We start from the raw sequence: 27,659 nt of genomic DNA, 5'->3' as shown, positions 1-27,659 counted from the left end.
AGTTTTGTATAAAGTGTAAGGCAGGGGTCCAGTTTCAGTCTTCTGAATATGGTTAGCCTGTTTTCCCAACACCATTTACTAAATAGGGAATCCTTTCCCTATTGCCTGTTTTTGCAAGGTTTGTCTAAGATCAGATGGTTGTAGATGTGTGGCATTATTTCTGAGGCCTCTGTTCTGTTCCATTGGTTTATATATCTGTTTTGGTACCAGTACCATGCTGTTTTGGTTTCTGTAGCCTTGTAGTATAGTTTGAAGTCAGGTAGTGTGATGCCTCCAGCTTTGGTCTTTTTGCTTAGGATTGTCTTGGCTATATGGGTTCTTTTTTGGTTCCATATGAAATTTAAAGTAGTTTTTTCTAATTCTGTGAAGAAAGTCAGTGGTAGCTTGATGAGGATAGCATTGAATCTATAAATTACTTTGGGCAGTATGGCCATTTTCACGATATTGATTCTTCTTATCCATGAGCATGGAATGTTTTTCCATTTGTTTGTGTCGTCTCTTATTTCCTTGAGCAGTGGTTTGTAGTTCTCCTTGAAAAGATCCTTCATATCCCTTGTAAGTTATATTCCTAGGTATCTTATTCTCTTTTTAGCAATTGTGAATTGGAGTTCACTCATGATTTGGCTCTGTTTGTCGATTATTGGTGTGTAGGAATGCTTGTGATTTTTGCACATTGATTTTGTATCCTGAGACTTTGCTGAAGTTGCTCATCAGCTTAAGGAGTTTTTGGGCTGAGACAATGGGGTTTTCTAAATGTACAATCATGTCATCTGCAAACAGAGACAATTTGACTTCCTCTCTTCCTATTTGAATACCCTTTATTTCTTTCTCTCACCCGAATGCCCTGGCCAGAACTTCCAATACTATGCTGAATAGGAGTGGTGAGAGAGGGCATCCTTTTCTTGTGCCGGTTTTCAAAGGGAATGCTTCTAGCTTTTGCTCATTCAGTATGATATTGGCTGTGGGTTTGTCATAAATAGCTCTTATTATTTTGAGATACATTCCATCAATACCTAGTTTATTGAGAGTTTTTAGCATGAAGCGCTGTTGAATTTTGTTGAAGGCCTTTTCTGCATCTATTGAGATAATCATGTGGTTTTTGTCATTGGTTCTGTTTATGTGATGGATTATGCTTATTGATTTGCGTATGTTGAACCAACCTTGCATCCCAGAGATGAAGTTGACTTGATCATGGTGGATAAGCTTTTTGATGTGCTGCTGGATTTGGTTTACCAGTATTTTATTGAGGATTTTCGCATCAATGTTCATCAGGGATATTGACCTGAAATTTTCTTTTTTTGTTGTGTCTCTGCCAGTTTTTGGTATCAGGATGATGCTGGCCTCATAAAATGAGTTAGGGAGGAGTCACTCTTTTTCTATTGTTTGGAACAGTTTCAGAAGGAATAGTACCAGCTCCTCTTCATACCTCTGGTAGAATTCAGCTGTGAATCTGACTGGTACCAGGCTTTTTTTGGCTGGTAGGCTATTAATTACTGCCTCAATTTCAGAACTTGTTATTGATCTATTCATGGATTCAACTTCTTCCTGGTTTAGTATTTGGAGGGTGTAGGTGTCCAGGAATTTATCCATTTCTTCTAGATTTTCTAGTTTATTTGGATAGAGGTGTTTATAATATTCTCTGGTGGTTGTTTGTATTTCTTTGGGATCAGTGGTGATATCCCCTTTATCATTTTTTATTGTGTCTATTTGATTCTTCTCTCTTTTCTTCATTAGTCTGGCTAGTGGTCTATCTATTTTGTTAATCTTTTCAAAAACCCAGCTCCTGTATTCATTGATTTTTTGAAGGTTTTTTTTTTTTTTTTGTCTCTATCTCCTTCAGTTCTGCTCTGATCTTAGTTATTTCTTGTCTTCTGCTAGCTTTCGAATTTGTTTGCTCTTGCTTCTCTAGTTCTTTTAATTGTGATGTTAGGGTGTCAATTTCAGATCTTTTCCACTTTCTCTTGTGGGCATTTAGTGCCATAAATTTCCCTCTAAACACTGCTTTAGCTGTGTACTCGAGATTCTGGTATGTTGCGTCTTTGTTCTCATTGGCTTCAAAGAACTTATTTCTGCCTTAATTTCTTCAGTTACCCAGTAGACATTCAGGAGCAGGTTGTTCAGTTTCCATGTAGTTGTGAGGTTTTGAGTGAGTTTCTTAATCCTGAGTTCTAATTTGATTGCGCTGTGGTCTGAGAGACGGTTATGATTTCAGTTCTTCTGCATTTGCTGAGGAGTGTTTTCCTTCCAATTATGTGGTCAATTTTAGAATAAGTGCGGTGTGGTGCTGAGAATGTATATTCTGTTGATTTGGGGTGGAGAGTTCTGTAGATGTCTATTAGGTCCGCTTGGTCCAGAACTGAGTTCAATTTCTGAATATCTTTGTTAATTTTCTGTCTTGTTGGTCTGTCTAATATTGACAGTGGGTGTTAAAGTCTCCCACTATTATTGTGTGGGAGTCTAAGTCTCTTTGTAGGTCTCTAATAACTCACTTTATGAATCTGGGTGCTCCTGTATTGGGTGCATATATATTTAGGATAGTTAGCTCTTCTTGTTGCGTTGATCCCTTTACCATTATGTAATGCCCTTCTTTGTCTTTTTTGATCTTTGTTGGTTTAAGGTCTGTTTTATCAGAGACTAGGATTGCAACCTCTGCTTTTTTTTAACTTTCCATTTGCTTGGTAAATATTCCTCCATCCTTTATTTTGAGCCTATGTGTGTCTTTGCACATGAGATGGGTCTCCTGAATACAGCATACCAGTTGGTCTTGACTCTATCTAGTTTGCCAGTCCATGTCTTTTAATTGGGGCATTAAGCCCATTTACATTTAAGGTTAATATTGTTATGTGTGAATTTGATCCTGTCATTATAATGCTAGCTGGTTATTTTGCCCATTAGTTGATGCAGTTTCTTCATAGTGTCGATGGTCTTTACAATTTGGTATGTTTTTGTAGTGGCTGGTACCAGTTTTTCCTTTCCATATTTAGTGCTTCCTTCAGAGCTCTTGTAAGGCTGGCCTGGTGGTGACAAAATCTCTCAGCATTTGCTTGTCTGTAAATGATTTTATTTCTCCTTCGCTTATGAAGCTTAGTCTGGCTGGATATGAAATTCTGGGTTGAAAATTCTTTTCTTTAAGAATGTTGAGGCTGAGCGTGGTGGCTCACACCTGTAATCCCAGCACTTTGGGAGGCTGAGGCAGGTGGATCACGAAGTCAGGGGCTCGAGACCAGCCTGGCCAATATGGTGAAACCCCGTCTCTACTAAAAATAGAAAAATTAGCCAGGCAGGGTGTTGCGTGCCTGTAGTCCCAGCTACTCGGGAGGCTGAGGCAGAAGAATTGCTTGAACCCAGGAGGTGGAGGTTCAGTGAGCTGAGATCACGCCACTGTACTACAGCCTGGGTGACAGGGTGAGCCTCCGCCTCAAAAAAAAAAAAAAAGAAGGTTGAATATTGGCCCCCACTCTCTTCTGGCTTGTAGGGTTTCTGCTAAGAGATCCACTGTTAGTTTGATGGGCTTCCCTTTGTGGGTAACCTGACCTTTCTCTCTGGCTGCCCTTAACATTTTTTCCTCCATTTCAACCCTGGTGAATCTGATGATTGTGTGTCTTGGGGTTGCTCTTCTCGAGGAGTATCTTTGTGGTGTTCTCTGTATTTTCCTGAATTTGAATGTTGGTCTGTCTTGCTAGGTTGGGGAAGTTCTCCTGGATAATATCCTGAAGAGTGTTTTCCAACTTGGTTCCATTCTCCCTGTCACTGAGGTTAGGTCTTTTCACATAGTCCCATATTTCTTGGAGGCTTTCTTCATTCCTTTTCATTCTTTTTTTTCTAATCTTGTCTTCATGCTTTATTTCATTTAGTTGATCTTATACCAGATATATTTCGAACCCCTTCCTTTTATTAACTCTGTTAATCCCCGTATTTGTTTTACCTCTTTGAACTCTTCTCATTCATCAAAGACTGAACTCAAAGCTCCTCTCTACTTTGAAGCCTTCCCTGACTAATAATTTGGTATTTAACTAATCATACAAGGTTTTGCAACACCACTTGAATTATTGTTCGGTGTTATTTCTCTTTCCATTGGTGTAAACCCTGTCTCTCCAACTATAGTGTCCATTTCTTAAGATCAGCAACCTCATTTTATACTGTTTGATGCTATTCTTATCTTCCAGAGTGTCTGTCTTTACTCTCTGCAGGTGTATAAACCTGCAGCATCCCTCCGGAAAAAGCCTCTAGTTTCTTGCCCTGTCTTGTCTCATACTAGTTTGCCAGCCTGCTCTTTGTCTCCTTGCTCTTGACTTGTTGACCAGTCTTCTTTCTGTAGTCTTTCCCTCTGGACTAGACAGATGCCTACTTTTGCTTCTTTGGTGCTGCCCTTGCCTCTACTTCTCAGCAAGAGTCTGCACTTGTTCCTCAGATCACATTTCTACTGGCTCCTGCACATCTCCTAAGATCTTTCCTCAACTTACCTTTGAGTTGTGGGAAGGGTAAAACAGACACAAGGCTCTGATTATTGTAGACCTTGTATACATGTCTGTAAAATTATAGCTTCAAAGTCCTTTGAGTCATATTGTTTCCAGTGATTCGAAATCATTTATACTTGATTGTGTTGCTTAAAAAATCAGGCCGGGCACACACCTGTAATCCCAGGACTTTGGGAGGCCAAGGCAGGAGGATCACTTGAGCCTAGGAGTTCCAAAACCAGCCTGAGCAACACAGTGAGAACGTATCTCCACACACACACAAAAAAAAGTTTAAAATTAATTGACCAGCCATGGTGGCACCTGCCAGTAGTCCCAGACACACATGAAGCTGAGGTGGGAGGACTGCTTGAGCCCAGGAGGTTGAGGCTGCAGTGACCCATGATCGCGTCACTGCACTCCAGTCCTGGTGACAGAGCAAGAGCCTGTCTCAAAAAAAAAAAAAAAAGTTAAATGCTCTAAAGAGCCTCTTCTGTGTTCCACTCTCTTTGCATGTCTTAAGAACATTAAGATAATTTGTGAAAAATATCTAAACACTTTGTTTTCATTGTCTTGCATGTCATGCAAATCTTTGCATAAAAAAACCTGAAAAGCCATCTCAATGTTGTTTGATTTGGCTAAATGAGTGGTACTGGACAGATTATTATGAAACAGATATTAACACCTCATGTCGTCATAACTAAAAAGTGTCAACTACAGATTATGGTGGAGTACTTTAAAACGATCCTTTTCTTAGCTCTGGCCCAATATCACAGCCTGATTTGTATTATAGTTAGATTAGATGTAGTCAAAAGGCTTTTGAAAAAAGGTATTTGGGAACTAGCTAAAGCAGAGATATATTTTTCATTTGTCTTGTTTGTTTGTTTTGTTCCGTTTTGTTTTCAAGACACAGTCTTGCTCTGACACCGTTGCTTGAGTGCAGTGGCATGATCTTGGCTCGCTACAACCTCCTGGGTTCAAATGATTCTTATGCTTCAGCCACCCCAGTAGCTGGGACTACAGGCACATACCATCCCACCTGGCTAATTTTTATATTTTTAGTAGAGACGGGTTTTCACCATGTTGGCTAGGCTGGTCTCGAACTCCTGGCCTCAAATGATCCTCCCATCTTGGCTTCCCAAAGTGCTGGGATTACAGGCATTAGCCATTGTGCAGGGCCCATTTTTCTTTTTTTTTAAGCCTCCAGATCCCTTTATGAACACAAAAATCACAAACATTCTATTTTCTAACTGAAGCCAGAACAGGGAATGCATGTGTTGAGTATTTGTGTGGTAAAGTCATTCATTTGTTACACTTAGGGTTTCATTTTGCCATTTCTCTAACCAAGGATGGGCCTGGATTCTACTAAGGTGCTAATGAATTTACAAAGCAATGGTTGTTCTCATTTTGAGTAAGTGGAATAAGGAAGATGGAATATGGAATCTTATGACTGAAGGTTAGTCCTAATGGAGTAATTTTGTTGTGTATTAAGATTCGCAAACAGGATATTTAGGTGAATACAGCAATGTACTTAATTCCACGTGACATCTGCTTTCAGCATCTAAGGTTTGGCTCTACCACAGACCATGGAGATGCTTTGTTGAAAAACACTGTCCTCTATTTTTTCCTAGCAACTCATTACGTATATATCATCTATACATTGATCTTAATATTCTTTGAAATTAGCTGGATGCAGTGGCTCACACCTGTAATCCCAACACTTTGGGAGGTCAAGACAGGAGGATTGCTGGAGCCCAGGAGTTTCAGACCAGCCTGGACAACATAGTGAGATGTTGTCTCTACCAAAAAATTTAAAAATTGTCTATTTTGTATATATTTAGTATATAAGCCATTTTAAAAGAAGCTTTAGGCCGGGCACGGTGGCTCACGCCTGTAATCCCAGCACTTTGGGATTACATGATCTGAGGTGGGCAGATCATGAGGTCAGGAGTTCGAGACCAGCCTGGCTGATATGGTGAAACTCTGTCTCTACTAAAAATACAAAAATTAGCCGGACGTGATGACATGTGCCTGTAATTCCAGCTACTCCAAAGGCTGAGGCAGGAGAATCGCTTGAACTTGGGAGGTGGAGGCTGCAGTGAGCTGAGATAGCGCCACTGCACTCCAGCCTGGGTGACAGAGCAAGACTCCATCTCAAAAAAAAAAAAAAGAGGTAAATGTTAGGATAACTAAAATTTACTACTCTATAGCATATATTGCCTTAAAGTGATGTTTTAAATGTCAACTTACGTTGTGCAATTTGGATTATATCTGTCTTTAGTGCACCACCCAGATAACTGCTTTTCTCTGCACATGTGCAGAAATTAAGTTCTTGTCATAGTAGACATAATAAACATTTGCTGAATGACCAGCACGCGTGAAATTAAGTAGAAATAAATACCTACCTTTACATTAAACTATAAAGGAGATAACTTATTATATTATGATAAGAAAGATTAAGTGAATATTAATTTTTAAGATAGCACATCCTGGTTTATTGACATTCACTGGCAAAATGAATTATTCAACACATGAATTTTTACTAAACACTGAATGTAGAATATATAACAATTTGGCACATAATTGGCATATTATAATGGCATATTACTGACATGACCTTATAAGGCAATGCTTTTATTTTTGGCCAAATTAGGATCCTGAAATTTGTTTCAATGTTTGCCTCTGTTTTGTACTTCTAGGCCGTTCAGTCGATTCTGGGAGTGAAGCACTGTTGCCACCTACTGTGCAGAGTGCGGTAATGATGATGACAAAGGAAAATGAACAGAGAGTAATAATAGAGTTTTAAATAAATTATGAAGTAAAAATTAAGCGGATCCATCCATACAAGTTACAGTACTCTTGAACTGAATTGCCAGTAAAAATAGTTACTGAATAGAATGAACCAGGTCTGCTAGGAGTCCTGTGAAGCCAGGCCTTTGGAGCTGTGGGACTTTTTTTTTTTTAATAGATGGGGTCTTACTATGTAGCCCAGGCTAGGCTCAAACTCTTGGGCTCAGTGATCCTCCCCTGTAGCTGAGACTACAAGAATGCACCACCATGCCTGGCTAAGGATCTATGGGCTTTTAAGATAGCCTTCCTTGAAGTTTTTGGTTTAGGGATCTTTTTATTTTTATTTTTTTTTTGAGACAGGGTCTCGCTGTATGGCCCATGCTGGAGTGCAGTTGCGTGATCACAGTTCACTGCAGACTTGACCTCCTGCAGGCGATCTTCCCACCTCAGCCTCCAGAATAGCTAGGACCACAGGTATAGGTTACCATGCCTAGCTGAAGGTTTTTGGGTTTTTTTAAATACACACGTGTACACACAATTTCCTGAATTTGTACATTTTTTTCCCTTCAACTCTTTTCACCTAACCAATCAATTTTACTATCATTTCTGCTTATGTTTTACTTTCCCATATTACCTTTTTCATAAGCTGATTTCCAAAATGACTTTTTTCTAGATGGTCTATACATAGCTTCTCTCTCTCTCTTTTTCTTTCTAAAGATTCAAACTCCAATTTGTAACAATTTAGTTTGAGATAATAGTTCTCAATTACAATCAGAAGTATTCCCAACACCAAATTTGTTGGACTAACTACCCTCAACTGGGCACTAAAATATAATTTCCAGTGGGTACAAAGCAAAATACCATTACTCTACACTTGGCCTCCACATGGAATTCCCCTTATTCCTATGTAATCTCTTCCATTAACTACTTTTATAAATCATTTTCTCCTTGCCTGAATATGAGTCACTGAGGGCAGTGATTATGTTATTTTCATGCCTCCCCTCTAATCAACCCTTGCCCCTACTGCTAGTATTTTGGACATGGTAGGTACCCAATATTTACTAAATAAAGTGTGAAAAGCGTAATGCCTCTGAAAAAAATGATTTTATTCATCATGCAGGAGTGAGAGAGATAAAGTAACACAATGTAGGAAATAAAAAAGTAATAAATGTTATTAGATAACTGATCAGGTGCTCTTTGTTCCTTTCAGCCAACTTCTAGAGAATGGTAGCAGGAATTGGAAGGCAAGAGGAATGGATAAGAGAAGTAAAGGACAGGTAATCACTCAAACATTGGGTTATTCAGTGTGTTTTAGTCATGTTAGGCTGCTATAACAAAGTACCACAGACTGGGTGTCTTATAAATAACAGCAATTTATTTCTCACAGTTCTGGAGGCTGGAAGTCGTAGATTGCTGTGTCAGCCTGGTCAGATTCTAGAGAGGACACTCTTTTGGTTGCAAACTGCTGACTTCTCATTGTGTCCTAACATGAAGTAAAGAGAGCAAGAGAGGTTTCTGGCCTCTTCTTATAAGGGCCCTAATTCTATTCATGAGGATTCCACTCTCATGACCTAATTACCAACCCCAAATCCCACTTTCAAATACTATCTTACTGGGAATTGGATTTCAACATGTGAGTGTTGGGGAGACACAAATCAGTGTTTAAGTATTCTAAGTAATGGGCTAATTGGTCTTGAAAGGGAGGACACAGAATTAAAAGCCACAGAGATCCTGATACTGTGCTCTTGGGAAGTTCCAACAATCACACAAGATAGGTTAGAAGAATATTAAGTGCTAACCAGTGCAATGTTGACCCATGTTCAATAAAAGTTTCAGAAACGTGAAAAACATGTAGATTGGGATCAACTGAGGAATATTTCTGGAGAAGATGGGCTGTTGAATGGATTCTTAAATTTCCAGATGTGAAAAATGAAAAGAGATAAAAGATGAAGATAGGTGAAAGAAGTAAGCATGCATTTTTGGAAAGTGAAATATCATAAAGCAAATAACAGAGATGGAAGACACTCCTATTTCTCCTTGAACTGATTTTCAAGTACGGTGTAGAGCACTCTATTACACTAGCTACTAGGCAGCCACATGTGGGTATTTGCATTTAAAATGAAATAAAATTAAAAATTAAGTTCCTCAGTTGCAATAGTTACATTTCAGGTGATCAACAGTCACATGTGCCTGTTGGTATTTGTATTGAGCAATGCAAATATAAAACATATCCGGCCGGGCACGGTGGCTCATGCCTGTAATCCCAGCACTTTGGGAGGCCAAGTGGGTGGATCCCAAGGCCAAGAGATCGAGACCATCCTGGCCAACCTGGTGAAAGCCCATCTCTACTAAAAATATAAAAAATTAGCTGGGCATGGTGGTGCGTGCCTGTAGTGCCAGCTACTCGGGAGGCTGAGGCAGGAGAAGTGCTTGAATCCGGGAGGAAGAGGTTGCAGTGAGCTGAGATCGCACCACTGCACTTCAGCCTGGCAACAGAGCAAGACTCCTTCTCAAAAAAACAAAAAACAAAAAAAAACAAAGAACAAAAAACATATCCATCATCGCAAAAAAGTTCTATTGTACTATAGTGAGTGCTACTGAGTATTTACTATACAAAAAGCTCTCATAATCCCATTTAATTTTCACAGCAACCTTATAAAGTATATAGTAGTCAGGTGTGGTGGCTCATGCCTGTAATCCCAGCACTTTGGGAGGTTAAGGCGGGCAGATTGCTTGAGCCCAGGAATGCAAGACCAGCTGGACAACATAGTGAGACCCCATCTCTACAAAAAATACAAAAATTAGCCAGGCATGGTGGCATGTGCCTGTAGTCCCAGCTACTTGGAGGTCTGAGGTGGGGGGATCACTTAAGCCCCGGAGGTCAAAGCTGCAGTGAGCTGAGATCACACCACTGGGTGTGACAGAATGGGTGACAGAATAAGACTGTCTCAAAAGATAAATAAATAAATAAAGTATTTTTAAATTTAATATATTTTATTTATATTAAATATTTTATATTTTGAGACTCTGTCTCCAAACACAAAATAAATAAATAAATAAATAAATAAATAATGTATATAGTTAAAGGGCCAGGCGCGGTGGCTCACGCCTGTTATCCCAGTACTTTAGAAGGCCGAGGCAGGTGGATCACCTGAGGTCAGGAGTTCAAGACCAGCCTGGCCAACATGGTGAAACCCTGTCTCTACTAAAAATACAAAAAGTTAGCTGGGCGTGGTGGCGGGCGCCTGTAATCCCAGCTACTCAGGAGGCTAAGGCAGGAGAATTTCTTGAACCCAGGAGGCAGAGGTTGCAGTGAGCTGAGATCACGCCATTGCACTCCAGCCTAGGTGACAAGAGCGAAACTCTGTCAAAAAAAAAAAAAAAAAGAAAGAAAAGAAAGAAAACTGAAGTCCCTAAAACTTAAGTATTTGTTCAAAGTTACATAGTCAGTAATACAGCAGTGATTTGAAATTTTATGTGACTCCAAAAACTGAAGCTTTAAGCTATAGAAAATAAGCCTGTTAGATAGGGAAAAATGAGTCATTTACCAGAGACAGTGACACCCCAGCTTGACCTTTTTATGGCATGCAAAATCCAGTAGACTCTCAAGGAAGAGAACAAAATTACAAAAGTGGTATTTCAGGATATTAAGTAGACTGTTGCGTGCAGGGGTAGGCTAGCCCACATGATTTCTTTCGACAACTAGAAAAAAAGCCTCCCTGTCTAGGAAGGATGCAGCCTTATGGGTATTTAACTTAGTTAACAGAGCACGAAGTAGACTCCAGCCTCTTCTCACTCCCAAGTTTGGGCACTCCCTTTTAAAACGAAGAAATTGGAAGGCATGGAGGAAATGGAAGCCTGTGCTATAATGGAGGCAATGCCAAAAGAAAGAGAAAAAACAGCAAAAACAAAATTTGAAAAAAGAAATCTAAAAAATTAAAAATTTAATTAAAAAATTTTTTAAATGGCAAAATCAGAGCAAAGTCAGAGTTTATTCCAAGGTTTCCAGTATGCTGGTCTAACACACTGCGGCACTTATAATAGAAAAGGCTGGGTGTGGTAGTGCATGCCTGCAGTCCTAGCACTTTGGGAGGCCAAGGGGGGCAGATCACTTGAGCCTAGGAGCTCAAGACCAGCCTGTCCAACATGGTGAAACCCTGTCTTTACTAAAAATACAAAAATTAGCTGGGCGTGATGGCATACGCCTGTAGTCCCAGCTACTTGGGAGGCTGAGGCAGGAGGATCACTTGAGCCAGGGAGGCAGAGGTTGCAGTGAGCCAAGATCGTGCCACTGCACTCCAGCCTGGGCAACAGAGCAAGACTCCATCTCAAAAAAACCGAAAAGCAAAAAAAACCACACACACAAAAATTAGCAGGGCATGGTGGTGTATGCCTGTAGTGCCAGCTACTCAGGAGGCTGAGGTAGGAGGATCTCTTGAACTCGGGAGGTTGAGATTGCGGCGAGCTGAGATTGTGCCACACTGCACTCCAGCCTGGGTGACAGAGTGAGATCCCGTCTTAAAAAAAAAAAAAGAGAGAGAGATAGAAGAAAGGGAGCTGATTTCTGGGTTCTAATCGGGCATGGAAGCTTAGAAGTCACCACTCCTATCCACACAAGGAAAACAACTGAACAAAGTAAAAATCAGTAACTCTTTTTAGATCCATCAGAGAATGTAAGATACAATAAATCTTTCTGAGTTTCTCTTCAAGGGTTTAGCCTGTTAATCCTTATCCTTTGTTCTCAAACTCAACTTTCTTGTTCTTCCTTGCCCCTAGTTACTGTAAACAGCCTACCCACTTCCCATCAGCTCTAATCAATAACTCACATCTGTTCCCTTGTTACCTGTACCAATTGTTCCCCCAAAACTGCACATCCCACATGCTCCACCTCTGTACCTCACATCCCCCTCCCCTTCTATATTTAGGAAAATATGTACAAGTAGCCAATCGGGTCAGCTCAGATTGTGCAGTCTGACCTCAGCCCATGGAGGAGTGACACAGAGATAGGGACTGCATTAAGGATAAAAACCCCCTGGTCTCCTTTGTTCTCTGTGCTCCTGTGATCTTGATTGACCCAAGTGGCACCCTTCTGCAGAAGTAAATTGCCTTGCTGAGAGAATTAAACTTTTGCCTGAGTGCTGGTTTTACTTCACGGCACCAAGAGTTTATTTCTGGAGCATTTTATACCCAGTAGAGAGCTAAGGTCACAGGGCAAACTACTGCCCTCAAAATTGGAGAGAGAGATAGATACAGAGGATCACAACTTATTGGAGGAAACCCACGAGCAGAAACGTCCTTGGGGACCAGTGGCTGGGGTAGGAAAACTTGAACTGCCATTGACAGATTGCTGTCAATGTAGACAAGTCTGAGAGTTAAAAACTCCATGGGGGCCTAGTTATTGGAGGGTCCCCACACTTTTGTGAGTTTTACCTCCAGAAATTCAATCTGGTTCACAGTAAGAGAAATCACTGTGTGTTTCTGGAAGGGGGAGAGGAAAAGAAATTATTCTGAATTATCCCACAGAATTATGTTCTTAAAGAACATCCTCAAGAGAAACTATCTGACCCGAGCCTAAGCAATTAGGGTTTTACCAGAGCCTAACCTAGCCGGTGGAAGGGAAATTCTCAACTCTAGCTTCCCCTAAGCCTTCTTGTCTCACCAAAACTGGAGACTGGGGATGGGGAGGTAGGTAGGGGGAGAGGGACAGAAAGCACCTGTGTTTTTGTTGTGGTGGTGGTGGTTGTTTTGTTTTAGATAGGGTCTCACTGTGTCACTCAGGCTGGAGTGTAGGTGGTGCGATCACGGCTCACTACAGCCCTCATCTCCCTAGCTCAAGTGATCATCACACCTCAGCTTCCCAAGTAGCTAGGACTGCAGGTGTGCACCACCATACCCAGCTTTTTTTTTTTTTTTGAATTTATTGTAGAGACAGGGTCTTGCTATGTTGCCCAGGCTGGTCTTGAACTCTTGAGCTCAAGTGATCCTCCCACCTCAGTCTCCCAAAGTGCTGAAATTACAGGCATGAGCCACCACACATGGCCAGAAAGCACTTGTGAAGTTCATAGCAGAGGCACAGGCTCACTAAAGAATTGAGACCTACTCTCAGACCTTATTTAAGTATCAAGAACCCAAAGACAACAGAGGAGACAAAAACAAGGAAATCAGCCTTTGACACTTAATGCTATAGCAAGCAGTAAACACAGCCTAATCCCTAGCCAGATAAACATAAAACCTCATACTAAAGGCCTGTTTGCTTCAGTTCCTTTTACCCAATAAATGTTGTCCTGTTTTCACAAAAAGACAACACTTAACAAAAGACAAAAAATGTAGTTTGAAAAGACAGAGCAAACATCAGAATCAGAATCAGGTATAGCAAGAATGTTATTAGAATATGTATAATAGAATTATCATACAAGGAATTTAAATTAACTATGATTGATATGTTAAGGGCTGTAATGGAAAAAAATCAACATTATGCAAGAACAGATGGGTAGTGTAAGCAGAATGATAGAAACTCTAAGAAAGAATCAAAAGGAAATGCTAGAGATAAAAAACACTAACAGAAAGGAAGAATGTCTTTGATGGGCTCCATCAATAAACTTCAGAGACAAAGAATCTGAGCCTGAAAAAATGTCACAAGAAACTTCTAAAACTGAAAAAAAAAAAAACTTCTAAAACTGAAATGCACAGAGAAAAAAAGAAAAAATCAGATATCCAAAAATGGGAGGAGAATTACAAAAGATGTAACATATACATAACAGAAATACCAGAGGGAGAAGAAAAGAAGAAAATTTGGAGCAACAATGACTGAGAATTTCCCCAAATTAACGAAGGATACAAAACCACAGATCCAGGAAGCTCAGAGTACACTAAACAGTATAAATACCAAAAAATCTGCACCTAACCATAATCATGTTCAATCTGTAGAAAATTGAAGACAGAAAATCTTGAAAGAAGCAAAAAGGAGAAAAAAAAAACACAATTTGCCTACAGAGGAGTAAGCATAAGAATTACATTAGACTTCTCTTCAGAAATTGTGCAAGCAAGAGAAGAGAAAAGTGAAATATTTAAGGTATTGAAAGAAAAAAAAAAAACCACTCACCTAGAATTCTGTATCCAGTGAAATTATCCTTCAACAGTGAGGGAGAAAGACTTTCTCAGGCAAACAAAATTTGAGGGAATTTGTCACCAGTAGACTTGCCTTGCAAGGAATTTTAAAAGTCCTTGAGAGAGAAAGAATATGATGCAGGTCAGAAACTTGGATCAACATTTTAAAAACAAAGAGCATTAGAGAAGGAATCAATAAAGGTAAACAGCCTGGGCAACATAGTGAGACCCTGTCTCTACAAAAAAAAAAAAAATGAGCTAGGGTCAGTGGTGCGTACCTGTAGTCCCAACTACTTTGGAGGCTGAGGCAGGAAGACTGCTTGAGTTCAGGAGTTTGAGGCTGCAACGAGGTATAATTATGCCACTGCACTCCAGCCCAGGTGACACAGAGAGACAGACGTTGTCTCCAAAAAAAAAAAAAAAAAGATTAATAAAGGTAAATAAAATATTTTCTTTTTCTTTTTCTTCTTCTTCTTCTTCTTTTTTTTTTTTTTTTTGCTTCTTTTTGAGACAGGGTCTCCCTCTGTCATCCAGGCTGGGGTGCAGTGACATGATCATGGCTCACTACAGCCTTGACTGCCCTAGCTCAAGCAATCCTTCTGCTTCATCCTCCAAAGTAGCTGATGCTACAGGTGCATGCCACCAAGCCTCTAGATTTTTTTTTTCTTTTTTTGTAAACTGGTTTTCAAATTCTTTGCACACCACAATTTTTAGACTGCCACTGAAATATTTTTTAATTGCCCAATTACTTCCTAAGATGAAGCAACAGTGAACAATTATTGTATCCTCTTGTTTCTAACACATGGTCTGCTCCTGGTAACTATTAAAAATGTTGTTAATTACAGAAGATGAAAAAAAAACTTTGTTAATTAGAGGAACTCACTGAGGAACTGAGTATATACATAGAAAAAAATACCTATAGATCCTTGAGTATACTTGCTTTTAAACAGGAGGAATTAAAAGAGTCTTTTTAAAACACAAATGTGGCTGGGAGCGGTGGTTCACACCTGTAATCCCAGCACTTTCGGAGGCCGAGGCAGATAGATCACTTTGAGGTCAGGAGTTTGAGACCAGCCTGGACAATATGGTGAAACTCCATCTCTACCAAATATAGAAAAATTAGACAGGCATGGTGGCCCGCGCCTGTAGTCCCAGCTACATGGGAAGCTGAGGCAGGAGAATTGCTTGAACTTGGGAGGCAGAGGGTGCAGTGAGCCAAGATCGCACCACTGCACTCCAGCCTGGGTGACAGAGCAAGAACTTGTCTCAATAATAATAATAATAATAATAATAATAATAATATTAATAATAAAAAAAAGAATGCTTTCCAAAGGCAAATCCTCAGCTTTCTGCTCTTTATAAAAAATTACTTCTTTTTTTTTTTTGCAACAGGGTCTCACTCTTTCACCCAGGCTGCAGTGCAGTGGCACAATCATAGCTCACTGTAACCCTGAAATCCTGGGCTCAGGTGATCTTCCCACCTCTGTTGGGAACAGGCCCCCAAAATCTGGCCATAAACTGGCCCCAAAACTGCCCATAAACAAAATCTCTGCAGCACTGTGACATGTTCATGATGGCCAAAATGACCACGCTGGAAGGTTGTGGGTTAACTGGAATGAGAGCAAGGAACACCTGGCCCACCCAGGACAGAAAACCGCTTAAAGGCATTCTTAAGCCACAAACAATAGCATGAGCGATCTGTGCCTCAAGGACATGCTCCTGCTGCAGTTAACTAGCCCAACCTATTCCTTTAATTCAGCCCATCCCTTCGTTTCCCTTAAGGGATACTTTTAGTTAATTTAATATCTATAGAAACAATGCTAGTGACTGGCTTGCTGTTAATAAATACGTGGGTAAATCTCTGTTTGGGGCTCTCACCTCTGAAGGCTGTGAGACCCTGATTTCCCACTTTACACCTCTATATTTCTATGTGTGTGTCTTTAATTCCTCTAGCACCACTGGGTTAGGGTCTCCCTGACCAAGCTGGTCTCGGCAAGTGGCATCCATTGTGGGGGGCTCGAATCCAGGTTGAAGGGTCGCCAGAGTGACAGTTGGAAAACATGGAACTAGCTGGAGGACACCCAAGTACTCTTAAAGCAATCCCCGTGGTGAGTAAGAAGGGGAGCTCGGAAGCGTCAGGGTAACAATGGGACAAGTGCGGGGTGTGGTTCGTTCCATCTTGGAACTTTTTCACACTGATGATGAGGAGGAAGGAGAGTATAACGAAATAACAGAAGAGGTTACAGAGCAGGTTTGTTTGCCACCTAAAGCTAAAGCGGCAAAGCAGGGAGAGGTTCATCCCCACCCTTCTGCACCCCCTCCCTATTATTTTGAAGAAAATGACCCTCCAGATCTTTCCTTCCTGGAAGACACTGGGCGAAAAGTAGTTGCCCCAGTGACTGTTCAAGAAGTGCCTTAAGCGACTGCTCTCAGTTCTATTCAAGCAGGAATTTAGCAAGCTACACAAGAGGTTGATTTAGAGGCTTGGCAGTTTGCTGTTAGAATACACCCCCCAGATCAACAGGGAAATATTATAGCTACATTTGAGCCTTTTCCTTTTAAATTACTAAAAAAATTTAAACAAGCTATTAATACTAAAAAAGGATATACAAATAATGAGTGAGTCAGGCTGCCATATAGGGGATTCCAGAATGGCTCAGGCCATTCCCTCACCCCTGTACAATGTCTGTCCCCTGCCACAGCTGGTAGTGCTACAGTAGACTTATGCTGCACAAAAGCTGTGCGCCTTCTGCCTGGGGAATCCCCGCAAAAGGTTCCAACAGGAGTCTGTGGATCTTTGCCAATGGGGACAATAGGATTACTTTTAGGAAGGTCTAATTTAAGTTTAAAAGGGGTACAAATACAGGAGTCATTGATTCAGATTACAATGGGGAAATTCAAATTGTTATATTTACTTCTGTTCCCTGGAAAGCAGAGCCAGGAGAGTGCATAGCACAGTTCCTGATCGTGCCGTATGTGGGAATGGGAAAAAGTGAAATTAAATGAACAGGAGGATTTGGAAGCACAAATAAACAAGGCAAAGCAGCTTATTGGGTAAATCAAATTACTGATAAATGTCCTACCTGTGAAATGACTATTCAGGGAAAGAAATTTAAAGGTTTGGTAGATACAGGAGCGGACATTTCAATCATTTCTCTACAGCAGTGGCCATCTGTGTGGCCAATTCAACCCGCTCAATTTAACATAGTTGGAGTTGGTAAAGCCCCTGAAGTATATCAAAGTAGTTATATTTTGTATTGTGAAGGGCCTGATGGACAACCTGGGACTATTCAACCAATTATAACTTCTGCACCTATAAATTTATGGGGAAGAGATTTGTTACAACAATGAGGAGCACAAGTTCTAATTCCAGAACAATTATATAGCCCTCGAAGTCAACATACAATGCATGAAATGGGGTATGTCCCTGGTATGGGACTAGGAAAAAAAAATTTGCAAGGTTTGCAAGAACTGCTTCAAGCAGAAAGACAAAATTCCTGCCAAAGATTAGGATATCATCTTTGATGGCCATTGTTAAGCCTCCAGAACCTATACCTTTAAAATGGTTAACAGATAAGCCAATTTGGATAGAACAATGGCCGCTAAGTAAAGAGAAACTGGAGGCTTTAGAGAAATTAGTTACTAAACAATTAGAAAATGGGCACATAGCTCTAACATTTTCCCCTTGGAATTCTCCAGTTTTTGTAATTAAGAAAAAATCAGGTAAATGGAGAATGTTAACTGACTTAAGGGCCATCAATTCAGTTATACAACCTAAGGGAGCATTACAGCCAGGATTGCCTTCTCCTGCTATAATTCCAAAAAATTGGCCTCTAATAGTCATAGATTTAAAAGACTATTTCTTTACTATCCCTTTAGCTGAGCAAGACTGTGAACGGTTTGCATTTACAATTCCTGCAGTAAACAACCTGCAGCCTGCTAAGCGTTTTCCTTGTTTCACAGATGGGTCTAGTAATGGCAAGCTTCTTATTCTGGATCAAAAGGTAAAGTTTTCCAGATGCCCTATACTTCAGCTCAAAAAGCGGAGCTTGTAGCTGTAATTGAGGTATGGACTGCTTTTAATATGCCTATTAATGTGATTTCTGCTGCTTCATACGTGGTTCATTCCACACGATTAATTAAAAATGCTGTTACTATTTCATACAGATAAACAACTAATGACAAAAACAAAAAAGGGGGAGAAATAGGGATTATGGGACAGCCCATACACAATTGAATCTAGCATTATTAACTTTAAATGTTTTGAGCCTGCCCAAAGAAGGCCAGATGTTATCAGCAGCTGAACAGCATCTACAGAAACCAGATGCAAAGACAGAAGCAGAACAACTGATTTGGTGGAGAGATCCGGTAACAAAAAGTTGGGAAATAGGTAAAATAATAACTTGGGGTAGAGGTTATGCTTGTATTTCTCCAGGCCAAAATCAATAGCCGATTTGGATACCATCAAGACACCTGAAACCTTATCATTAGCCAGATGCCAAGGAAGAGATTCTGGGAGGATCCCAAGGACCCCCCCCCCCCGGTTGCAGCCATGTTGAGACTGACACTGAGAAGGACCCCAACTGTCGCGAGCAACACCCGTCAAACACAGCCACCCACCTGGGGACAGACCAAGAAGCTGTCACAGATGGCAGAAGAAAACCTGAGGAAAGCGGGACAACCAATCACAACGAGTAATTTAATGGTAGCTACCATAGCGGTGATCACCATTGCCATAAGTATTCCTTCAACAAGGGCTGCCGAGACCAGCTCGGTCGGGGAGAGCCTAACCTAGCAGCGCTAGAGGAATTAAAGACACACACATAGAAATATAGAGGTGTGAAGTGGGAAATCAGGGGTCTCACAGCCTTCAGAGCTGAGAGCCCCAAACAGAGATTTACCCACGTATTTATTAACAGCAAGCCAGTCACTAGCATTGTTTCTACAGATATTAAATTAACTAAAACTATCCCTTATGGGAAACGAAGGGATGGGCCGAATTAAAGGAATAGGTTGGGCTAGTTAACTGCAGCAGGAGCATGTCCTTAAGGCACAGATCACTCATGCTATTGTTTGTGGCATAAGAAGGCCTTTAAGCAGTTTTCCGCCCTGGAAGGGCCAGGGGTTCCTTGCCCTCATTCCAGTAAACCCACAACCTTCCAGCGTGGGCATTATGGCCATCACGAACATGTCACAGTGCTGCAGAGATTTTGTTTATGGCCAGTTTGGGCCATTCTCCTGAGGCAGGAGAATGGTGTGAACCCAGGAGGCGGAGCTTGCAGTGAGCCCAAATTGCGCCACTGCACTCCAGTCTGGGTAACAGAGTGAGACTCCATCTCAAAAAAAAATTTTTTTTTACTATTCTGCTACCCAATATCCTTAAATAATTATTGAGTGCCTTAATCAAAATAAAAAATTCCCAGCTTGCCCTTTAAAATTCTTGTCAATCTGTTTCCTCTTATACCTAGTCAGCCTTGTTTTCCATTCCAACACTAAGTCTTAGACAAAAAGTCTTTATCTGTCCAAAAAATCTCTAAGTCTTTTTTTTTTCTTTTTTCAAGACAGAGTCTTGCTCTGTTGCCCAGGCTGGAGTGCAGTTGCCTGATCTTGGCTCACTGTAACCTCTGTCTCCTGGGCTCAAGTGATTCTCGTGCCTCAGCCTCCCAAGAAGTTGGCATTACAGGCTTGCGCCACCATGCCTGGCTAATTTTTGTATTTTTAGTAGAGACGGTTTTTCGCCATGTTAGCCAGTCTGGTCTTGAACTCCTGGCCTCAAGCAGTCTGCCCGCCTCGGCCTCCCAAAGTGCTGGGATTACATGTGTGAGCCACCATGCCCGGCCTCCCAATTTATCTTGAACATCCCTAGGTTCAACGTTCTATGAAAAACAGCCCCTTCTGCACGATTCCTTCTCATTTGTGCCCCTAACTTTATAAAATGCAACCACCTTTCTGAATGTGTATGAGCTCTCTATAGCATCAGGTCTTTATACTAGAGTTCGTAAAATGGTTTTGATTAATCCATTATTTAAAATGTTGGAGTAATTCTCAACATTTAAACGTCATTGAAAAATTGCAAACTCTAGTAGGACCCACATTTCAACAAATGGCTGCAATTTACCAGTAGTTGACATCTTTAGATACGCACTGTTCAGTTAGAAAGTTACAGCTTCATTCGAAAAGTATTGAGCGTCTATTACTTGGGACACTGTTTTAGACGCTGGGGATATAGTAGTGACCAAAACTTATCAGGGAGTTTATAATCTAATAAGGAGGAGAGAGACGGGCAACATAATCATTACTACAGTTTTCTAAGAGGAACAGAGAATATGTGGGTGGGAAGGGTGCTTGGGCTTTTGCATTCATTTAAATACCTGGCTGGATGCTGTTGGAATTTGAGTTTATGACTCGTACTACCATCCGAATCGTCATACACCATCATGTACGTTATGCACTGCCCCTATAAAACTCTCAGCAAGTCTCAGGCAGGGAGTGTGCCTCCTTCGCCTCTGGATTCCGGGGGCCCAGCAGTGTTTTTATGGAGGGGACACGATGGAAAGCGAAAAGTTAGGCGTAGTTACTTCGACCACCGCTGTCCCGGGTGGTTATTCTGACGGGGTTTGGACTGGGCGCCTGGGAGGGTGCAACACAATAAGTGTTGAAGAGCAGTCAGGTCTTTCGCAGAATCTCAAAGCCACCTCCGCGCCGGCAGCTCCGTTTCTAGGGAAACAGGACTGTAACGCGTACGCATCGTGGGTGCTCGTTCTCTAGCTACGAGTCCTGCCGCTCTGAAACAAACTAAATTCGTGACAAGAACTTGGCCCTCAGAGCCCGTCGTCCAACGCGAAAAACCACGGGTAACCGCTCCCCCTGCCGCGCCGCCGCTAGCACTGCAGCTTCCGGGGTCGTCCAGTTCCAGGCGGGACTACTTCCGGCTCCGAAGGTCCCCGGCTTCGTGGCTAGCCGGGGTCCTAGCACTGGAAAGGTGGCCGTAGCGGCCGCCTGACCCCTACAAAAGTCTGGGACAGGGGCAGCGACAAAGGCCTTGGGAGGACGCCCATGGTCGGAGGGATCTCGCCCCGGGAGAAAAGTTGGGACAGGAGCGCGGGATCGAAGGGTGGACTCCGAGCCGGCCTGTCAGGCAAGAGCCGGGCAGGTGCGGTGGCGGAAGTGCAGGGACGGAGGCCGAAGCGGAGCGGTCTAGGGAGCCGCGGCCGCGGGTCACCCGGCGGGTAGCAGTTGCTGAGTGTTAGCTGGACAGCAGCGACTAGGGCTCGGGCGCCGGCGAGATGCCTTTGTTCACCGCCAACCCCTTCGAGCAAGACGTGGGTGAGTGCTGTGCCCGGTCCTGGACTGCTGTGTGCCTGGCCCTGGACTGCTGTTTGTCCGGCTAGAAAGTGGGCGGTAGCGACTCCGGGGACTAGGAAGCAAAGCGAAGGGAGGGGAGGGGCGGTGCCGCCCGCTCCTTCGACGTTGGGATTTTTCTGGGGGCAACCTCGGCGCGTCGCTAGCGGTCTGGGGAGTGCTTCCTGCCGCCTGAGTTTGGGGACCCTCAAAGGGCCGTTCTCCTTGCCAAGCGTAGGATTTGGGAAGAGCCTAGGGCTCGCTGGAGACTGGACTGATTAAGTAGTTGTGGAGTTGGTGATTAAAAACTTCCTGCTCGTTCGACAGCTGGTTACCTCCGTCTCTGCCCCATCGTTTTCTGAAGATGATGCAGCAGTGGAGATCCTACTGTCTAGAGAAGCCCAACACTAGACACTTGACACCTAGACAACCGCATTGAATAGGAAGAACTTACTTCCCCATTATTTATATTACTCATGCATTCAATCCCTGATAGGGTAGCTTTAAGATTTATTACAATTGTAAAGGTGTTGCTCTTCATCCCCGGATTGCAAAGATTGCGCGGGTGCTAGGAGATGTTCGGTTTTAGAGTATGAAAAGGAAATCTCCAGTCTCAAAACACTCCAGAACAACAAGTATTTTACTTGTTGCAGTCATAAAGCGCTGGTCTCTCAGTGACTATAGAATGAGAAAAACATGGATAAGATATATACGAAATTATTTAGGAAATTTGAGTAACACTAAAACAAACTGAGAAATATATGTATGTATTCTCGAAAGTCTGGGTCTCACTATGTTGCCCAGGTGCGACTAGAATTCCTCCCACCTCAGCCTCCACCTCCGTTTCCCCTTCCCGAGTAGCTGGGACTACAGGTTTGTTTTTTGTTTGTTTTTGTAGCAGTAGTTAACAGAACCCTAGGTAAATTTTTAGAACTTGGAAATGGGGTTGGGGCGGGGAGATTCAGAAGAATACTGCACATCTCAGCAGTAATTCCCCTGTTTCATAGTTAACATTTGGTTATTAGGAGACTGTAGAAAGTGCCCTATTCTGGTATGTTGTGTAATCCCCTAAGCCATTTTAAAAAACATGTTTGAGTCAAATAATATATGTAAATAGTTCAAATATGTATGTTCCTTACTTCATTAAACTTTTTTTTTGGTGGATGAATACAGGTGACTGGCGTAAATCTGGGAAACATCACTCTTAAGGCTCACTGTTTCCTTTTGGAACGCCTCATTGCAGTATTCTTTTGTTTGAATCATACAACCTTTGTGCAACCTGTACTTTTAAAAAATTGCTATTATGAACACTTTGATTCTGTTCTAATGAAATAAAACAAGGCGCAAAATAGAATTAGACAAATGATTTTAAAACTTAAAAACCGTGAATTCTTTTCTTCAATATAAATTTTTCTTGGAAGTTCATTGTTTTCTGATGGAAAAATTCTCTGGTACAAGTAGGCAGAGTTGCTCTGCCTGTTCTGTTCTAAACCTTTCCCTGCCTGGCTCCCGAGGCCCCAGCATTGGTTTAGTGGATCACAGTTTAGTCCTACAGTTGTAAAGGAGGCACTGCTGTTGAGATTAAAAAAACAAACAAACAAACAAAAAAACTGTGTCTAGATTATTTTATGGCAAGTGCCATAAGCCAGAGCTTCAAGTAGTTACGTATTAGCTTAAGCATGACTGAATTCAGAACCCCAAAGGCATTTTAAGGGTGAAAGAATGAATTTGAGGCCCTCCTGTAACTTCTGGACAAGAGAATGGAATTAGAAAAAGTAGAATGAAATACTAAAGAGCTCAAATTGGACTTGCACGTATATCATAGAAGAAAAATTATATATTACGTTTTTCATATCTTAAAACTTTTCATTTCAAATCGTTAATACAAAGCAAGGGTCAGGCGCAGCGGCTCACGCCTGTAATCCCAGCACTTTGGGAGGCCGAGGCGGGCAAATCACCGGAGGTCGGGAGTTTGAGACCAGCCTGACCAACATGGTGAAACCCCGTTTCTACCAAAATACAAAAAATTAGCCAGGCATGGTGGCGCGTGCCTGTAGTCCCTGCTACTGGGGAGGCTGAGGCAGGAGAATCACTTGAACCCGGGAGGCGGAGGTTGCAGTGAGCCGATATCTCGCCACTGCCCTCCAGCCTGGCGATAGAGCAAGACTCTGTCTCGAAAAAAAAAAAAAAAAAAATATATATATATATATGTATATATATGTGTGTATATACATACACCCACAGACACACACACACACACAAAGCAAGTCATTATTTGACTTGAGATGTCTACAGGAAATGTTACTTTACATTGTCATTGTCTTTTTCACTTGTTCTCTTTGATTCAGTCAGATTTTTGTTACCTTTTTTTTTTTTGGTCATTCCTTTGTTCACTCTTCATTCAGCAGGCATACATTGAATAATTACTGTGTGTCAAGCATTGTGTTAATCTATGGACACAAAATGAGTAAATAGACTGTGAGTTCCTGCCTTCAAGGAACTCTCAATCTAATGGAGGAAACATAGAGACATAAGACTTGTAATTTAGTACGATAAGTATAGTACTACAAATATACATGAAGCTTTAATCCTCTTTTATTTAAAACAGTCATAGTCCCTGAAGAAAAGACAAGGACCTTCAGATAGGAGCTTTCTCTGTAAAGGTGTTGACACTATCCTCTCCTTCCCACCTTTTCTTTTTTCTTTTTCTTTCTTTTTTTTTTTTTTTGAGACGAATCTGTCTCTCAGGCTGGAATGAAGTGGCCTGATCTTGGCTTACTGCAACCCCGCCTCCCGGGTTCAAGCGATTTTCCTGCCTCAGCCTCCCGAGTAGCTAGGACTACAGGTGCGCACCACCACACCTGGCTAATTTTTTGTATTTTTAATAGAGATGGAGGTTTCACCATATTGGCCAGGCTGGTCTTGAACTCCTGCCCTCAAGTGATCTGCCCGCCTCGGCCTCCCAAAGTGTTGAGATTACAGGCGTGAGCCACTGTGCCCAGCCTCCTTCCCCCCTTCTCTGATAGCACTTTTCCCAACAGGAAGTAACCACCTTTTGCTAATGTATGATATGGTCATTTTATGATTAAAGGCCTTTAAAGATTAATCTCTTTTGGTAGGTGAAGAGTCTTGCAGGAGGTTGAGCAGTCTTTCTGACAGTCATATGAGGAAGGAATCCTTTTCTCAGGGGCTGAGAAAAGGATGGGTCAAGATGTCTTAGGAAGGCACTCATGAATTGATGATGATATGTGACTTGTCAAATGGAAGCAGGCCAAAGGCTAGGAAGTAGGGAACTCTGGCAAATTCCTGTCTTTTCTTGGCATCAGAACCTACAAGCCCTGAAGGATATACTAGATTTGGTAGTATTAGAACTCTTTAAACATTTTATCTAGATTCATTTTTTGTTTTGTTTAATAAGATTTCTTTGATGTGTTCTGAGGGGAAAAAAGAAAATATCCTTAGGTCCCACCTCTTCTCCCCAGCTGGGCCTCAAGTGTTAGAGGGGTACAGGGATCTTGAGGTAGAGCCTGGTTGGAGTAGCCATTCTTGTAGAATTCCAAGGGGAAAGTGAAACATGGGGGACGGGGCCACAGTGGTTAGTGTTAACAGAGAAGATGTCATTTCCTTATTCATTGATTTCCAAGTCATGACTTGTCTGTTCTAAGCCTTAACTCCGGTTCTTGTTTGCATATCTTTTTTCCCTTTACTCAAGCCAGGCAATCTTTCTTGCCAGTTTTCTGCCTCTGTGCTATTTACCATTCATTGCTAAATGTTTGCTCTTTTCAACCTTGGTATTTCCTTTAAAGATACGCTTGTGTCCCACAAAGCTGAGCTCAAATTCTACCTCTACAAAACTCTGTGGACGCAGCGGTTTGAATTGTTAGCTTTTAAGAGAATACATTTCCAAGTGACATTTTAATGTGTGTATTGCTGTGTTTTTGACTTTTGCTGTGTTAGAAGAAGTTGACCAGGAAGTAGCTTGGGACTTTCTCCAGTGAAATGCAGTCATGCAGTCCTTTTCTCCAGTGAAATTTTATAAGAAAAACCAATATAAAAATAGATATTGATAGCATAAGAATAATATAAATTCATAACATACGCACAAATTTATAACATTTACTTAACTGGGCCACTCTTTGTACAATAAGTTAAAATCTTTGTAAAAAAGTAAAAATTTTTTTAAAAAGTTTTTTGGTTTTGAATAAGAATAGTAGACTTAACAGCCAGTTTTTTTCTAATATATTTTGTAGCTTTTTAAACTATGAAATATTTTCAGCATAAAATACAAAATATGAACTCCCATTCCTGCCAGGCAATTATGTCAAGTGCTAATATTTTGATATACTTGATTCTTTTTTTTTAAGAAAGGAACATTCAAGATGCAATGAAATACTTTAGTATTTTTAGCAGCTACCTGATCCCATTCTTCCTCCTTTCTCCGAGTTAAACACTCTATAAATAGATAGAAATTCTCTTTAATAGTATAATACTACACTTACAAATATACTATATATTGTTTGGATGTTTTTAAACTTCTTAAAAATGGTGTCTTTTTGTCATTCTGCAACTTTTGTCATCCAGCATTTCTTCTTTTTTGAGACGGAGTCTTGCTCTGTCGCCCAGGCTGGAGTGCAGTGGTGTAATCTCAGCTCACTGCAACCTCTGCTTCCCAGGTTCAAGCAATTCTTGTGCCTCAGCCTCCCAAGTAGCTGGGGTTACAGGTGCGCACCACCATGCTCGGCTAATTTTGCATTTTTTAGCAGAGATGGGATTTCGCCATGTTGGCCAGGCCAGTCTCGAACTCCTGACCTTAGGTGATCTGCCTGCCTTGGCCTCCCAAAGTGCTGGGATTACAGGCGTGAGCCACCGTGCCTGGCCCATTCAGCATTTCTTCGTGAGAGTTATTCATGTTGATGTTTGTAGCTCTAGGTTATAAATTTTAATGGCTGTGTGATACTATACTACTATATGAATATGCATTATCTGTTGTCCTATTGACGAACATGACTTTGTTTTCAATTTCTTGCACCTACAGACAGCTCTGTATTGAAAGTTTTTATCTAAGTTTTCTTGTGTTTATGGGTGCAAGATTCTTTTTTTTTTTTTTGAGACGGAGTCTTGCCCTGTCACCCAGGCTGGAGTGCAATGGCGCCATCTCAGCTCACTGCAACCTCCATCTCCCAGGTTCAAATGATTTTCCTGCCTCAGCCTCCCAAGTAGCTGGGATTACAGACGCCTGCTACCATGCCCAGGTAATTTTTTTTTGTATTTTTAGTAGAGACGGGGTTTCACATGTTGGCCAGGCTGGTCTCGAACTCCTGACCTCGTGATCCGCCCGTCTTGGCCTCCCAAAGTGCTGAGATTACAGATATGAGCCACCGTGCCCAGTGGAGTGCAAAATTCTTAAAGGTTGTCGTCTTGAAGGGGAATTCTTCAGTAGAAGTGTAGCTCTTGGCCTGGTGTGGTGGCTCATGCCTGTAATCCCAGCAGTTTGGGAGGCTGAGGTGGACAAATCTTCTGAGGTCAGGAGTTTGAGACCAGCCTGGCCAACATGATGAAACCTGTCTCTACTGAAAATACAAAACTTAGCTGAGTGTGGTGGTGAATGCCTGTCATCTCAGCTACTCGGGAGGCTGAGGTAGAAGAATCACTTGAACCTGGGAGGCGGAGATTGTGCCACTGCACTCCAGCTGGGGCAACAGAGTGAGACTCCATCTCAAAAAAAAAAAAAAAAAAAGTGTAGCTCTTGCAAAGTTGCCCTTCCAAGTGTTTGTTGATTTCCCTCCTGTCAGCAGTGAAATTCCTGTTGTTCCACATCCTCACTAATGCTGAGCATTGTCAGATTTTCTAATTTATGCCTATCTGATGAATATGAAGTAAGACATTGTTTTCATTTCATTTTCTATTTCTACTTCATTGCCAGTGAAGATGAGCATTTTTTCATATGTTTCTTCATCATTCTGTTTT

The 27,659-nt window shown here is 41.5% G+C and overlaps 1 protein-coding gene and 1 long non-coding RNA gene across 4 annotated transcripts in view; one reads left to right on the top strand and one right to left on the bottom strand.

The window, feature by feature from the left end:
* Positions 1-21,305, bottom strand: part of LOC117979387 (uncharacterized) — a 50,477-nt gene extending 29,172 nt beyond the window's left edge. The window contains exons 1-2 of the long non-coding RNA XR_004670170.3: positions 20,723-21,305; positions 14,347-14,467 (exon numbers count right to left, since the gene is read on the bottom strand). This is a non-coding gene — a long non-coding RNA (uncharacterized LOC117979387). The remainder of the gene's footprint in view (positions 1-14,346; positions 14,468-20,722) is intronic.
* An 81-nt stretch (positions 21,306-21,386) lies between these two features.
* Positions 21,387-27,659, top strand: part of STAM2 (signal transducing adaptor molecule 2) — a 59,338-nt gene continuing 53,065 nt past the window's right edge. Inside the window, exon 1 of one of the 3 annotated variants that reach the window (XM_003832725.6) lies at positions 21,387-21,677. In XM_003832725.6, coding sequence (XP_003832773.2) covers positions 21,638-21,677 — 40 coding nt within the window. In that variant the 5' untranslated portion in view covers positions 21,387-21,637. The remainder of the gene's footprint in view (positions 21,678-27,659) is intronic. The other 2 variants (XM_034954284.3, XM_034954285.3) reach the window with 2 other exon arrangements.

This window comes from Pan paniscus, chromosome 13 (assembly GCF_029289425.2).
Source record: "Pan paniscus chromosome 13, NHGRI_mPanPan1-v2.0_pri, whole genome shotgun sequence".
Lineage (NCBI taxonomy): Eukaryota > Metazoa > Chordata > Mammalia > Primates > Hominidae > Pan > Pan paniscus.
This window is presented reverse-complemented; position numbering and strand designations above follow the sequence as displayed.